The 17,271-nt window shown below is 40.9% G+C and overlaps 1 protein-coding gene across 5 annotated transcripts in view; it reads right to left on the reverse strand.

Annotated features, from left to right (window-relative positions):
* FYB1 (FYN binding protein 1) overlaps window positions 1-17,271 on the reverse strand; it is a 175,951-nt gene that overhangs the window by 87,424 nt on the left and 71,256 nt on the right. For all 5 annotated transcript variants that reach the window (XM_089908804.1, XM_089908802.1, XM_089908805.1 and 2 more), the window contains one exon: window positions 7,730-8,891. In XM_089908804.1, the coding sequence (XP_089764930.1) occupies window positions 7,730-8,891 (1,162 nt within the window). Of the gene's footprint in view, window positions 1-7,729; window positions 8,892-17,271 lie in introns of those variants that run through there.

The raw sequence follows: 17,271 nt of genomic DNA on the forward strand, positions 1-17,271 counted from the left end.
AGTAGACTCTCATTTGCAAGTCTGAGTGGCACAGGAATGTTTTTGTTCCTCCAAAGTTTACATGAAACTTAATCACTAATGTGATGATATTTGGAGGCAGAGCCTTTGGGAGGTAATTATGTCGTCATGAGAGTGGAGCCCTCATGAACGGGATTAGTGCCCTTATCAAAGAGACCCCAGAGAGCTTTCTAGCTCCTTCTGCCATGTGAGGACACAGAGAGAAGACAGCCATCTATGAAACAGGACATGGGTTCTCACTAGACGATGAATCTCTCGGTGCCTTGATCTTGGACTTTCCATCCTCCAGAATTGTGAGAAATAAATTTGTGTTGTTGCAAAGCCACCAATCTACGGTATTTTTGCAATAGCAGGCTGCACTGACTAAGATACTACTGCACTTTGTAATAGTTCGCCCAAGGTCCATTAGATAATCACTCGGAGTCAGTGGAAAAAGTAGGCGTTCCTAAATGGTAGATAGAGATGTAGCAGAAGACAGTGATCTGGAAACGTCATCTGGTTGCACTCTACTCAGCCAGAGCACAACTAACTTCTCCTCCTGAGGACTAAGAACTCAAGCCTTCAGAGAAATAGAAGACAGCCTCTTAAAGAGTGAGATTTCCTGCTTGTCAAACTGTTCATATCAGGTCTAGAAAATTCTCTTTAATTTAGAGTAACGTGAATGACTGAAATGTATTTTATAGACTTACCTTATCCTCCTTTCATATAAAACAGCTTTTGAAAAAATGGCTGAGGAGCAAGTCAAGGCTATGTTGTGTGTGTGTGTGTGTGTGTGTGTGTGTGTGTGTGTGTGTGTGTGTATAGCTTTACCCACTCTACATGAACCAGAAGCTAAAGGCTGGAAAGCAAGGAGAAGCCACACTCCAGACCCTCCGTAACTGAGAACACATGATGTATCTCAACTTCCTTAAGGAGACAATTTGGAAGAGAAATAGGAACTACTGTAGGATTTAAAAACAAACCACTAAAGACTGTTGCGGCCTCTCCCGTTGCGGAGCACAGGCTCAGCGGCCATGGCTCACGGACCTATCCGCTCCGCGGCATGTGGGATCTTCCCGGACCGGGGCACAAACCTGTGTCCCCTGCATCGGCAGGCGGACTCTCAACCACTGCGCCACCAGGGAAGCCCGCGGGGACAGATTTTTAGCTGCCTGGTCGCAGTAATCCTATCACCACACAGGCTGCTTTGGAAAATCAGATGAGCTACCTTATTGCTCTAAGAATTATAAAAAAATCAAGAAAAGAGAGCAAGGGGTGGTATGTGGCAAGAACTTCCCTGTGCCGCTCTTTACCTCAACAGACCTACTGCCACCCCTGGAGAAACACCTGCCCAGTCGCCAGTAGCATGCTGGCAGAAAGAGCTGTTGTGGTGTGCAGAAGCACAGCTGCAGAGAGATGCAGACTTTTGTAACAGATACGAACAGCTGATTCGACAATGCAAGTTCTTACTTTGGGGAAAGAAAAACCTCACATGGGTTTTTGTTCAGACTTTTTTTTCTACTGCCAGATGTCTCATCTTTGGTTGCTCTTTCCTGATGGTATCTATTGCTATCAGCTGTTCTAGATGTTTTTTTCTAGCTTGCTATGCCAGACAAAATGAAGTATAGTCTTTTTTCTTTAGTGGCAATTTAATGGAAGAGAAATAGGTTTCTTGTCTGTGTATTTACTAGTGGTTAATGTAGCAGTCACATTCTCCAGCATGTGGACCTTTTTCTCTTCTTTGTTTCTCATATATTGGAAGAACAAACAATCTAGTGCTCTAGATGTTTCTCTGGGCTTTAGAGCCACGCCACAACTATCATGATTGTGCTTACTCTAAAAGGATAAAACATTTCCAGATATTTTTGTAAAATCAGGTAGCTGGATTTCTGCTCCTGAGGCATACTTTTGCTCTTCTAATAATTGAAGTTATTCTTGTGTTATAAAAGTTAATTCGTTTTGTTTTGAGAATAAAACACATATGCACAAGGAGGTACTTTTTGCATATGAACTCATCATATTCAGAAACAGTTGTCATCAGGGGAAAAAAGGAGCCTTCAATGGCAAATGACTATTCTGGAATTCCAATTCTTAAAACAGAAAAAGGTTTTATTTGGCTTGAATTGGAAATTATTTTAGCAGATTATATGAAGCAAGGCATCTCCTGCCCAGTAACTGGACTGAATTATCACATGTACATTTGTCCTAATCTTCCTATCTAATGCTTTTCTTTAAAAACATTTTTATGTGTAAGCACAATTGAAAGTAAATCAGGAAAAGCTTTCAGGTATTTGATTACTTGACTCATATGTATTTTTATTTGACTCTTAAATGTGACTTTCTTTTTTTACCCCCTTCCTTCCTCAAGTAAATTGCAATTTCATTTTAATGCTTTTACCTCTAAGGGTTGCATGCCTGTTTTTTTCCAGTTTTATTGAAATATAATTGACATACAGTACTGTATAAGTTTAAGGAGTCTACAGAAACATAATAATTTAACTTATATACTGCATGAAAAGATTACCAAAATAGGTTTAATGAACATCCATCATCTGAATATGGCTAAAAATTAAAGAAATAGAAAAAAAGTCTCTTCTTGTGTGAAAACTCTTAGGATTTACTCTCTTAACAACTTTGCATGCCTATCTTAAGAATTAAATAATGTTGATCAAATTTTTTATATATTAAATCATCTCATATGCATTTTATACTTTAAGGGTAAGTCAGCCACTGTAAAACAAAATATGCATTTATATTACAAGTGGTCATAGCTTCTTTGATCTAGCGCGTGTTACAAACGTTGATATAATGCCAGTTGGTTGGGCAATATTTCCAAATTTTCCTTTGTAAGTGGCTTAAAAATATACCGACTTCTAGCCTCTTGATCACAGGAAGAGTTATTATTACATCATGGTAAATCACGGCATGTTGCTCCAAATTGGGTTTACAGAAATTTCTCTTCTCATAGTTAAGAAAACAATAGTCTGTTTTACAGGCCTGGTGAATATCACTGTAAGGAAACTTTTTCCTGTAAATTAAATAATAAGTGTGGTTTATCGTGTCAAAATTAATATTAAAAGACTAGCTGATGCCCAGGCCATTAAGAAAGAATTTTGATGGCCCAACTGAGCGCCCGGCAAGAAACCAGGAACCTCAGTATGCTTAGGGGACTTTTCAGTGGTGACGGTGGCCCTGAAGAGGGGGAATCTGCCTTCCCTAGGGGTCAGTTCAGTGGTCCTTTCCCTTTCCTGGCTCATCTGCATAGTCAGTATTCGAATCCTCTCTTAGTCCAAGTATAAACTGATCAGCTGTTAAAGGCTTAAAATATGACTGCTCTCAGGGATTTGCAGGTTAGTGGAGGTCAGATGCTATCAACAGTCTGAGTGAAGCCCTCATGGGTTGGCTGGATCTCTCCCTAGCCCCTTCTTGATTGCGTCCTGAAGACTCCTCAGAATAGGAGACTTGGGAAGGGGATAGGGAGTGGTCATCCAAGTGTCCATAACCAGTGAGCACAGTCCAGAGGATACGAAACACAGCTCTCAGTGGGCACTCAAAGTCACATGAGTTTCCTTTCTGCCATCTTGCTGCCTGCCTTGTGAAGGGGTGAACCTATGGTCCCTTTGGAAATACCGCTGACTCCTGGATTATAACTGAAATATTTAGTTGGTATTAAATAATGAGGGAGGGACTTACAGGATGTCCCTCCTCCAATTCCCAAATAAAATAGGAAAAACAAAATAAGGCAAGATAAACATTATCCCAAACTCACTAGAAGCCATGGCACAAGAAAAGGAAAATAATTGCATTAAATGAACTTCAAAAATTAGTGGCTAAGGGAAGAAACAGAAGAGTCTGGTGCCACAGGAGGCAAGTGAAGCTTCCCACTTGTTCCCCGGGCTGAGAAGCAATACGGGGGGCAGACAGTGATCCTAGGAAAACCTGTGGATTCTCCCTAATGCACTCCAGGTTGGAGAAGTGGACTCAGAGGTGGTGAACAGCTGGGGGAAGGTTAAGGCAAAACCTATAGCACAAAAGCCCTACATACCACAACAGGACCTTCCCAGAGACAAAGGGGGAATGAGCTGCCATGGTTGGCCTTGTCCTGGTACAGGGCTCTGAACGAGATGTCAGAAAATGGAACAGCATTCAGGTCCCCAGCAAGGACTGCCCTCAAGACCAGCACAGCTAACCTTCATTTTACAAATGAGGGGATTAAAAGCAATACTCAGAACTCAAATCACAGCTCTGAAGGGAAGACAAATTTATCACACTGGATTAGAGTGAGTAGATGCGTTTGTCATCCATCAGCCGGATCAAAAGAAGTGGTGGGCCCTCCTTATACATGGGACAGAAAATATCTGAGAGCTAAGAGGAACATCATCTCAGAAAACACTGGTGATAAAATGATTGACACAGATACATCTTGGCTGTTTTTAAATCTTAAAGACAGATTTCTTTGGGAATCTAGACAGAAAAGCAAATCATTTTCAAAGTAATTGCTAAGCTATAAAGAGTATGAATACTAAATTCTGATTAAACGATTTCGGTGGGAGGGCAAATCTGAGCAATCAACAAGAATATATTATTTCTATGCTCCAAATAAATAATGTTAAACAGACTGGCCTCTGTTTACATGGAGCTTATAGTGGTATTTATAGTAAAACAAAAAAATGACGTGTTTTAACCAAAGGACAGAGAAAGGGAGAAGAATGAAGATTCTTTGGGTTTCATTTATGCTTTACTTATTATCTCATAATATCCTATGTTTCAAGAGAGGGACCATAGCAAGGAGGGTGGCAAGGGGGGGCACAGGCTCTGAAATCAGAGAGACAGGAGGACCAGCCCTGTCTTTGCCTAGTCACATTATGGCCTTGGGCAAGTCACCTAACCTCTCTGAGCTTTAATTTCCTCATTGAATTCCCATTTCGTTGGTTTCTTGGGAGGAATAAACAGGGGTAACATGTATCTAATATGTAACAAGTCCTCAATAAATGATAAGCACCCTTAATGGCTAATATATTGGACAGAGATGATAAAAGAGGGAAGGTAGATCTGGGGAAGAGGTTTAAGGAATTAGATGTGAACCTGGAAAGGAAGGAACCATGTAGAAGCCTAAGAAAAAAGTTCTAGAGTTTTGAAAACCTACAGAGTTACTAGGTGAAGCTTCAGTTAATTTGAATGCTATTATACACTTTCAAGTTCTGGTATTTTTTTTAACCTTTCTAAATGGAGTACTAAATTACTTAGTATGGTTTAGGAAAAATAGCAATGGTAGGATTAGGAGTCAGCAGACCTGATTATTAAGAAATTCTCTGTGTTCAGAAAGTAAATGCTCATTTTGTGACACATATACAAGGTTATTTTCTGTAGCACTGTTTGGAAGAGCAAAAGTTTGGAAACAATACAAATTGTTAAATCAATTAAGTGAGTCATCCATTTACCTGAATATCATGCAGTTTTTAAGAATATTCAATAACCTCATTAAAATGTGGAAAGATAGACAGGAATTTTATTTTTATTTTTAAAAAGCAAGGATCAAAGCATTGCATATAGTATTTTACTTATTGAGTAAAAAGCAAGGAGATTAATATCTATATTTATATTTGCTTGTGTAAACACAAAGAAACTTTGGACAGATATACAAATGAAGAAGAGTGGTTTCTGTGGAGCAGAGGCTGAGAAGACCCAGGAAATGGTGGAGACGGACTAAAGTACTTTTTACTCTATATCATTTTTGAGCCAGATGTAAATTTCTATTTAAAAAATAAGTTAAAAATGTAAATGCTTTAAAAAAAACTGTGAATGCTGTAAAGGGGTGTTATGAATCAGATTGCTTTATCCTGACATCAACCTGACATCAGTTCAAATTAAGAAGATTGAGTTTTGATTTGTGGAAGAGGTGGATGAAGAAGGAACAGGGTCCACTTTGAAGCATAATATATATCGAGGGATCAGAGGGTGGAGGTAGGGTACATTGATGAGAGGATTTCGAATCTAAACTGTGTCATGGGGCATATGAGCAGGGGGGAGGCATGTCAGGATGGAGACAGGGTTGCAAGAAGGAGGAAAAAGAGGACAAGGATCAACTTGGCTTCCTAAGCAGTTTTGCCTGGGTCTCTTGGAGCTATACGGCACTGAAAATCAGCTCAAGGCTGACCTTGCCAGGACTGCAGAGCCAAAAGAGGACTTCACAGGCATTTCAACAGCACAACAGCAGCCATCTGGGTACTACCACTCAAACCAGGTAGTGGAGTGTAAATAAAGATGGAAGACGTGGAAGAAAACTCTCAAGGATTTCCGCTTCACATCAGGACAGTTTCCTTGGCATGAACTCAGAGCCGTAAAATGGAGGTTATGATAGTTAATTTTTTACCGGGGGTGCAGAACTATGACAGGGAATTAAGAAAGGGCTTTTTTAGAAGGTTTCAGAAAAACAACATTTCTGAGTTATGGCCCAGTATTAAAATGAGAAGGTGACACACGAGGACACAATAAGTGTAACAGGCTAACTCTTTCTAGAAGAAAGGTGATCACGGGGTCATTCCAAACTTGCTTTCTACGAGACGGATTAATGGGGGATTTGATTCCTAACATGTTGGTTGACACCGAGAATATTGGTCTCAGGAAGATGACACTGTGAGATGCTTCTACAGAGCCAAAATAAAAATGAACTACTTTTATACCCAGAACTGCACTAATTAGATCCACTTTCGTAAGTAAAAAATATATATAGTTGTGGTGTGGTCACTCGTAAGTATCCTTTTTCCTTTCTCACAATAAACAACGGTTGTACATTATTTGCCTAAAATATTAATCATTTCAAGCATAAATGAGCTTCTTTCATCACTATGAGGGTTACAAATCTTTACCAAGTCATTCAGGATCAACTTTTAGCATGTGCCATAGTATGGTGGTAACATCTCTGGTAGAAAATTAAACTATTTACCCAGGAGGAAAATAATGTATCCCTTTGTCTGGCTTATTATCTTAGTTATGTACTACTTTATGAATCAGAAACGTTCAGAAAACTTTTTGCTGACGGAGCAATAGAAAACAGTTGAAATATAAAACAGTAAGCACCATTTCACAAGAGTCCCGTGCATCTCTTATTTGAATATTGGGCTTAGGAGACCTATGATAAATTTGTGGACATTTAAAATCATTTGGAAAAAGGTTTCTCAACCTCTGTACCATTGACATTTTGAACTGGATAATTCTTTGTTGGGCGGGGCTGCTCTGTGCATTGTAGAATGTTTAGCAGCATCCCTGGCCTCTACCCGCTAGACGCCAGTAGCACCCTCCAGCCGTGACAGTCAAATGTCCCCTGGGCATCCACCACTGACTCAGAGGTTTGCTCACCTTCTAGCTCCTTTGTGGTAGTAGAGGGAACACACCTCAGTCGCATTCAACAGAAATGAAACCCAACAAAGGAAGTAAAAGAAATGGTTATCATTAAGCGAAACCACTTGGCAATCAAATGGATGTATTTCTCCCCACGCCCCCAAATCAGCCCCCCAAGGCACTTCCTCACAGAATGCCGACCTAAAACCAAGGATTTCAACCTTCTCAGACGTCCCACAGCAGAGGAAAAAAATGCCAAACAAAAGTCATCATACACACAGGAGTACCGGTGACAGCATCGGTTCCTTGTTACAAAATTTTCCCCGGAAGCTAGATCACCCTCTGCTGGGAAAAAAACATGCGCAAAATAGCAAATGAGAGAAGAACTCACTGTTTCCAGAAGCGGCTTTCCAGAATTTCGTCAAGTCAACGTGCGGCGGTCTGCTGGGCTTTTGTGGAGGGGGGCCCAGGATAAACAAGGAGGGCAGGGGTTTCCGCTTGGGGGTGGCTGAATTCTGGTCCTCCTTTTCCTTTTCTTGACTTGGGCCCCAGGGCCCTGCCGTTGTCCGCTTCGAAGGTGTCTTCAGGAACTTGGCAGGAGGGGCCCCAGAGGCCGGCTCTTCCGGATTCACTTGGCTCAGGAAGACGTTCTTAGCAGCATCCACCTTCCTATCTTCTCTTTTCTCTTCAGCATTTTTGGAGAGGCCTGGGGACCCTCTGCTTGCAGCAGGTTTCAGAACGACTCCAGGAAAAGGAAAACTTGACGTCTCGCCTCCACGCTCTTTATTCTCTAGGTCGTCTCTGGCTGGTTTCAAAGGGCCGGATTTGGCCTTGGCTCCCAAGGGGGCCGGGGGGCCTCTCTGTTGAGCCACAGTCTTGGTGGGGCTTTTGTCTTCCTGGGGGTCATCTGTATTCAGGGATGGCTTCTGGCCAAAGACAGGTTTGGGGAAGAGGGGCGTGGGGTCCTGATCTTGTGAGGCTGACATAAACTTGCCTTTAGCCCCAGCCAGCTTTGGGAAGACTTGCTTCGGTTCATTTTCCTGGGCTGGATGATTTGACCCCGGCTTGGGGCCTGGTGGCTTCAAGTCATGGTCTTGGTTTACACTGTGAAGTGAAGGCTTATTCCCAGGAGGCCAGGGAACTGCAGGTTTGGAATCTTCTTTGTGCAAGTTGATGGGCTTGGGGCCTACAGGTTTCAGAAATCCCGGTTTCACCTCGGGGTCTCTGGTGGCCGAGTTAGCCTGTGGTCCAAACCTGGGATTCACTCCGGTCGGCTTTAGAAATGGAGGTTTGGGCTCCTTGTCAGGCTTTTCCTCAGAAGAAGGTTTCACCCCCAGAGGGGGCTTTGGGGACCCAAACCTGGGCACATTGCTCGGTCCTGCAGGAGGGCTGGCATTTCCTTGGTTGTTGAATAAGTTCTTTTTGACCTGTACTCCTGAAGGGGAGTTTTGGCCCGGGACCTTGAAGGGCCTGCTGTTGCCCGAGACCTCCTCCATGGGGTTGCCCCCTGTGTTAAACTTCGCCATGAGGGACTTCACATTCGCTTTCCCATCCTGCAAGCACAGGGAACAAAAACTCACTGAGAGCCCAAAGTCTCACTTGCACAATTTAAAGTACTACACTTTGAAGGGTTTCCTGGTTTGAGGCCTGCAGCGTCGCTGATTGGTTTGTGAGATATTGTAACATTTATCTTCCTCTGTGGCAAAATAAGTTGTGAGAATTTCTTGAAGGGGGAGGGCTATGATACTTAGACTTTTCTTTTTTTTTTGGTTGTCTTAGACTGACTTGCTTTTTTTTGTTGTTGTTAAGTCACAGCTTATATTTTCTCCTTTCCTCTCACTGGTTCTCTAACTCTCTTGTTGGATTTACTCTGAACTTGGTATTTATGTGTTTTGTTGAACTTGAAAAAATATGAACGTGACTAACAGATGACCTCTTCCATATTTTATAGCTGAGTCTCTTAAATAGAAACTGCATTTAAAAAATGAAAGCAAGCTCTTCTGTAAATCTGGGCTGCATGCTTCACACAGCATAGCCACATTTGACATTTTGTGTTTGCAAGCCTGTTCTTGTTCCCACCTATATTTAAGGTCCATCTGTTTCCTAACAGGGAGATGTGGCAGAAAAACCCACTCAGTTTTATACACAAGCAATAAAATGAGTTTTTCTACTTATTGATACATATGAGTGTAAATGATTCAACTGGAACCAGACTAGCAGGCAGACTGCGCTCGTTTTCAAGGGGCATAGTCTGGAGCACAGGGAAGGTGACAAGGAAAGAGCAGGGACAGGCTGGAAAATCTCATTTCCAGGTGCTGGTTTCTCCAGTCTCTGTCCCCCTGGTCTAGAATTAGGGTATAACCTAGTAAAGAGGGCGGGCAGTCACCTTTCTCTGTGACTATAATCCCATGTAACCTGTAAGAATTCATGGTGGGTTTGCTTTTTCTCTCAAAAGCCAGAGGTTGAACTTTTCTAGTTCTTTTAGGAATATTTGAAAATCTGAGGCTTAGAAAAAAAAAATCACAGGTAGCCACAACAGTTTCCATTTTTTTGCCTTAAAATTCACCTAGAAAACTTTTTCTTACTTCCTATCCTCACCTGTCATTGCTAAGCGTATTTCTTCTCTCAAGGCCCCACTCAGATACTACAAAACCAGATCCTGTCCGGTTGGGAGGAACTGCTCCCTCCTCTTAACTCATGTAGCACAGCAGGCCCTGCTACATGCCCCTGTATTACTTCCTTTCCTAATACTAAGAACCACCGTTTAGCACGTAAACACATGCGCTTGATTCTGAACCAGGCAAGTTATCTATGTCGCCTCATCTCATTCTTTTGGATGATGACATTATTTAACTCCATGTCACAGGAAAGAGGATTGAGGTTGAAACTGCAGGAGGACATCACGTAAGAGCATGGGAACTTGGTTGGAATCCTAGTTGATTAGCAGGGCCTCAGTTGCACAATCTGTACAATGGGGATAAGAGAGCATATCTGCCAGAATTGTCATGTGTGTTAGAGATAGAATTTGTAAAGTGCCTGCCTGGCCCTCAGCCTGGGCTCAATGTAAGGAAATTATTATTAGAAACGTTAAGTAGCATATTCAGGGGCTCACAGCCAGGAACTGTGAGGACAGGGGTGCAGACTCAGGTCTGTCTCGGGCTCCAAAGTCCAGAAACTGTCTCATTCCCCTTTGTATAGAACTCTCGGGATTCTAATATATTTGGGAAATTGTTCAGGTTGGCACTGAGATGAATACTGTGAATGGTGATTTTAAAAGAAATGGTCCCTTCAGCAAGAGTTTCTCTCCATACCAAACTATAGTCTTTCAGGACTGGGGTAAGCAACCTAGGCAGGAGGCGAAAATGAGGTGAAAGGAGCAATTTCCAGCTTGGTTTTGCTTCTTTAATTTACTACCCTGTATCCAAGTTGCTGAAAATATCTTGTTTTCTACCTTGCCTCCTTTGACCATTTTTTTTATCCCCATGATTTTCTCAAATCCTCAAGTAATCCCCGGAGGTAACAGGCAGGAAGGCAGCAGAACCAGGGAGAGTTTGGGTGCTGGCAGAGGGAACAGGTGAAGACGGATCCTACCCTGTGCCTCCTGGGAGATCATAGCTGCAAAGGACTTTAAACCTGAACACAAGATGCATAAAAAAGTATCAATACAAAAATTTTCTCCCCACCTGGAAGAAAGTCTGTCTCTAGGGAAGAATCTTTTATTCTAGACTCACTCTATATTTTGTCACTTATATCCTAGATCTACAATTTAGTCCAGAATGATAAGAGGCTGCAGAGTAAAGTGGTTAAGAGCATCGACTAGGGAGCCAGGTTTTGAGTCTGATCAGCTCTTTACTGTAACGTGAGGTATATAAGCTCCCTGGGCCTCAGTTTGCTCACCTCTATTAAGGGAATAAAGAGTCGTGTCATAGGGCTTTAAAAGAAATCAATATCTGTAAGGCACTTTAAAGAATGCCTGGAACCTGGGAGGGTTTCCTATTTTTATAAAGAAAGTGAAGACTTTGAAATTATCTATTCTACCTCTCTCACTGCATTGGTGACAAAACAGAAACTAAAGGATTTAAGTGATATCTTATTTAGTCACAACAACTTCACAACTTGGATTTCATGGGGGGAAATCCATGAGACACACTAACACATTGTCAAACTGCACACCCTGGTTTTAGTTTAGAAAATATGGAAGTGGTTGATTTGGAATTTAAGTCCCAGATGCCAACTCAAAACCAGGAGGCAGGGCTTCCCTGGTGGCGCAGTGGTTGAGAGTCCGCCTGCCGATGCAGGGGACACGGGTTCGTGCCCTGGTCTGGGAAGATCCCACATGCCGCGGAGCGGCTGGGCCCGTGAGCCATGGCCGCCGGGCCTGCGCGTCCGGAGCCTGTGCTCCACAACGGGAGAGGCCACAACAGTGAGAGGCCCGCGTACCGCAAAAACAAAAAACAAAAAACAAAAACAAACAACAACAACAAAAAAAAACCAGGAGGCGGTGCAGTATCATGGTTAATAGCAACGTCTCTGAAATCATTGACTTGGGTTCCAGCCTTGACTTTGCTACTCACTAGCTGTGTGATCAAGCAAATTACTTAACCTCTCTGAAACTCAGTTTTCTTTACCTATAAAATGAGAATAATGAGTACCTATTTCTCACCGGGTTTTGTTTTTTAATTAGGATTAAATGAGTTAATGCATGTAAAGTTCTTAGATAAAGAATTGCATGTAATATACATCCAAGGATTGTCTGCCACCACGATTTTTTTTTTTTCGAATTCACTAGTCACATAACATCATTTCTCCAGGTGACCAAATTCTGAAGTTACAATCATTAATGTTGCATCTTAATTTTAAATTAATATGACTGAAACAAACATACTGCTGGATAACATCATAGAGTTTATGATGTTTGAGTTTGGTTTCCCCCACTCTGAAACTTTCAACTGTATATTGAAAGACAGGGAAAGAAAGAGCCACAGGTTCCTACGTGGGACACATTGAAGAAACAGTAACAGCATCTGAACTTACTAATATGTCTCGTAAATCAATAGCTTGAACTCTACAGCTATTTAATCTCTTATACTGACTGCTTAGCTTTAGAGGTTTTTAGTTGTTATAACTCTTAATAAGTTTATCAGATAAAATTTTCAACACCCAGATTCACCCTTAATCTTAATAGCTAGATTTCTTTCTTTATGATAACGATAGACCAGCAAAAATGATTAAAAATTTTTTGACATTCTCTCATTCTCATTTCATTCCATTTTCTAGGGCTCTTTTTACTCTAAAAAAGTTTAAAAGAGGTTAAGAGCAATGTATTTCATGAAAAAGGGAAAAGTAAGCCTGCTCTAAACCCTGACCCTCCAAGCCCTCATGCCCCAGTTCTATGGGGATCATAAATACTGACTTATCGGTACAGTACAAGTTCATGCCTATTGTTCTGGAAAAATTATTAATAATGCTCCCTTTTACTCTCAAAATTGACCTGCTTTAAACAATAATTACATGGTGAATTTACCCAGTTCCTCTCTAGAGTCAGTCAACCACTGTTATCAGCTTTTTATGTATATTTCTAACTGTGCATATACAAATATATAAAAATAAACACACACGCACATCCTTTCTGTCCCTGCTTTTTGCACAAATGGAAACCCCTGCTTTGCACCTTGCTTTCTTCCTGAACCGATACTAAGTTGCTACACACCAGCTCAGCTGGATGTGTGGTCAGCAGCCACTCTGATTGCTTGGTGCCTGTGCAATTCCAGTTGTTAAATATTTTCAATATTAATTCTCCTTTTTCCCCCTTGATAATTGGATCCATATCAGTGCATATTATTTGCACCATCTCTTAAAAAATAGACTCAATTTCTTTACTTTTTACAACAGGTTTAGATTTACAGAAGAATTCAGAAGATAGTACAGAGAGTTCTCACATAATTTACATCCAGTTTCTCCCTTACTAACCCCTTACATTAATTTGCAGGACCTCTTTAACTTTTAATGATTTAAAGATGGGGCTTCTGTTTATTCTTAAGAAGAGGCATTTCACAATCTAGGAGATCTCAGAGTTTAAGATATTTAAGTAAAACAAACATTTTATCTTGAAATTTACTTGAAATTTATTTTCCAAATTTATTTGAACAAATTGTTATTAATTCCAGCTGTTAATGAGTTTGTGCAGCTTTCTCCACTTATGATAGTTACATCCAGATAAACCCATTGTAAGTTGAAAATATCCTAAATAGAAAATGCATTTAATACACCTCACCTACCAAGCATCATAGCTTAGCCCAACCTCAACCTACCTTAAATGTACTCAGAACACTTACATTAGCCTATAGTTGGGCAAAATCATCTAACACAAAGCCTATTTTATAATAAAGTGTTGAATACCTCAGGTAATTTATTTAATACTGTACTGAAAGTAAAGCAGGATGGTTGTATGTGTATGGAATGGCTGCAAGTATATGGGTTGTTTACCCTCATGATTGCACAGCTGACTGGAAGCTGTGAGCATCACGAGAGAGTATCGTACCACATATTGCTAGCCTGGGAAAAGATCAAAATTCAAAGTTCGGTTTTTCGTAGATGCATATTGCATCATTATAACGTTGAAAAATCCTAAATCAAACCATTTTAAGTCAGAGAATGTCTGAACAATGTTTAGCCAAAACTACTCCCATGCATTGCTTTATAATCATACAGGTGTAATTGTAGAGATGCTCTTGACAGAAATGAATTTCCTTTAGCCCCCATGTTTTCCCCTTCCTCAGAATTATATACCTTCACTAACATAAATTTAACATGCTTTTCACAGTCCCTGGGAAGATGCAAAAATGCTTTAGCTATATCCTCTGTACTTCTAGTTAACAACTCCAGATTCCAGAAAATCTTTTTTGCTTTCAGCAACTTACATAAAGGCAATAAATCAAGTACATACTTAAACAAAGGCTGAGATGGCATTTAGGACAGACATCAAGAAACTACACATCAAGAAAATGTTTTCTTTTGCAGCTAGTTCATCTACATATTTTCATATGGAAAATTAACAACATTGGTAACTGGATTTTGTTTGGTTTTAAACATATCCTGAGCATTAGGTTAATGCAGCAGTTCTCAAATTGGGGCAACTTTGGCAATGTCTGGAGATATCTTTGATTGAAATGGTGGACTGAGAAAGTGCTCTTGACAACTAGTGAATAGAGGCCAGGGCTGCTGCTAAACATCTTACAATGCCCAGGACAGACCCCGAAACTAAGAATTATCAGTCGAAATAGTGCTGAGATTGAGAATCCCTGAGCTAATCCTCTTGCTCCTGAATAATTGGAACTATCTTACCAGAAATTCTGCTTTTAATTTTTATAATGTAATACACTCTAAAACCTACAAGTAACTGTAGAGAAACTAATAATACAAAAGACTATCACTAGATTGTTTTCAAAGTTCCTTGTCTTTGAAAGTCTCATCTTTGTAAAGTCTCATTTGTAAAGCACAAAAGAAATAAAACACCCATGAATCGTGGGTAACTAATGAATTTAAAATAACTTTGAGCCTAATTTTACCTCCTTAATATGTGTTAGTGTCACTTTTGTAATTAAAGCATCAGGAGAATGAACCACTCTTATGGATGCTGTTATTCTTTCCTAAATAGAGCCCAAAGAATAAGAGAAGAAAATGATTTCACTTGATTGCATCTAATGCTTTTAATCATGAGGGAGTTGGTAAATAACAATAGTTTATCCAAACTGGTCTCTTTCTCCCTCTATCTCTCTGACTCTCCTTGTTCTTTCTTTCTTTCATCATTGATCAATTCTACCATGTGTAGGTTTTCTTTTTTTTTTATTGCTATGTTGAGATAACTTGTCAATACTCATGATTTATTTGGTCCAAATTGCTAGTGCTTCTCATGGAACAAAATTAGTTCCTACCACTGCCACCACTGTCCAGAACAGAACCCCAGGTAGAGCGGCATCTGTGGCATCAGGGTGCAAGGAGATGCATATGTAGTGGGAAACTGTTCCAGGAAGCCCGCCATAGTCCTGCCCAGCACGGGTAGAAGAGGAAAGAAGGCAGGTGAGGGTGGCGTGCTGCATGGGAGAACACAGCTTCTGCTGAGGTGATGGCTCATGTTATTCAAATTTAGGATCCACTCAGCCCAGGATTGACCAGAGGTATAGTAAAAAGACAGAAAAGATAGTTCTTCTGTTAAGCCAGATACATTTACCATCCTTGAGGTAGGAAGCAGGCTGGTGAAAATTTGGAATAGACTCAAGCAGCTCAAACTTTCATAGAGCAATAGTAGTATTTAGCATCATGGATTTATATTGCCTAGATTAAAGAAAATAAAACAACAGATATATTCCTCATGACCAAGCCAAGCCCTCCCCCACTTCCCAACACACACACACACACACACACACACACACACACAGAGTGATAAGTTGTCTTTTCTTTTCAAAGTGACTTGATCTGCTATACCCAGTAAACTTGGAAAAGGGATTTTTTGGGGGGAGGGGGATTAGTTTTGTCTGAAAATAAATTTTCTTAGAACTTCTATTGTTAGAAATTATGTAATAAAACGACTTTAATTGTTTTTGGTTGTCAAGATAGAGTTAATGGTTGAAAACACAGTACTTATGACAATGCTTCACAAGATAGTAGATGGCAAGCTCCACTCTAGACCCTGAAACTGCAGTAAACTTTTTTTCATCCCTGTTAACACTGTCTAAATATTTAGGTACTTAATGAATCATAATTTATGTATTTAATGTGTGTACTCTGTTTTCTTAAGGAGATGTAAAAGCAGGGACCTGGTTTTATTTTCTTCCTCAAAAACAACCCCCCTCTGCCACCCCATACCCAAATAAGCACTCCCATAATGCCTGCACATTTCTTTCCGTAATCGCTATTAAACATATGGCTGACAGGCTGAATTTACTTGAATTTCTTCATGACTGATCACACAGATGAAAGTAGGAAAAAAGATTTCCTTAGCCTCTTAAGGAGCATTGAACCCAGTCATGAATCTATCCTCGAGAGCTCCTTGCTTAACGGAATGTTTACTTCATGGCGAATGGGCTGTGATGGATTCCAGTTGGCTGAGCCTCTGATGCTGAAGGGAGCATCAGGCCCCTCTTCAACAGGATGTGGGAACGTGCTTCTCACCACAAATTGAGTTCTTGGGGTGGGAGCGGGCTGCTGCAGGCTGGGCAAAGCATAGGGAGGAGGAACTGGCAGTGGAGAAGTGGTGGCAGCCCCAACTGTGACAACCCCTTACATTTTTGTCAGTGACTTATGAAGGTGGAGAGGGAACTGCAGACCACCCCAACCTCGTGTTGTGAGGTGAAATATAGTAGGAAGAAAACACCTGGCATGAGTGGGGTCTCTCCGGGAGCTGTGTGTGCATGGCTTTCCTTGATGCAGGTCAATGTGGCCTTTTGTCCTCAGGAGGCTGGCCTGGGCATCTTAGCAGAAAACCTCTGCATTTGTCACTGTGTATCATCATTCCCTCTTCTGGGATCTCTGGCACCTGCTGCTCTGCACTCTTTCCTGGTTCCTACTGGGTTCTCTCTTCTAGGGTGAATTGAAGTAGAGGAAGCCAGGTCACACAGCAACTTAAAGCTGGTAAAACTTTACTGGTAAACTTAACCAGTAAAGACCCACCTCCCAAATGCTGTGGCACCTTGAACTCTCCAGGCATATTGATCAGTTAGGCTTTTGGGTACCCTTTGTCTTTAAAGACAGGCTTGAAAATCACCATCATTCTACAAATTAGAACCTTCAAACCTCTTCCTGGTCATCTGACCAAATAGCTCCTGCACAAATACAGTTTTGACTTTGGCATGGTCTCTTATGGCTTAACCATTAATGGATGAGGAAATTACCTATGACTTTCTATGTGTTTCTGAAATTTGTTCTTCTGTAAGT

Source organism: Delphinapterus leucas, chromosome 3, assembly GCF_059928025.1.
Source record: "Delphinapterus leucas isolate spDelLeu-1000000601 "Yukka" chromosome 3, BTC_Dleu_Yukka2, whole genome shotgun sequence".
Taxonomy (NCBI): Eukaryota; Metazoa; Chordata; class Mammalia; order Artiodactyla; family Monodontidae; genus Delphinapterus; species Delphinapterus leucas.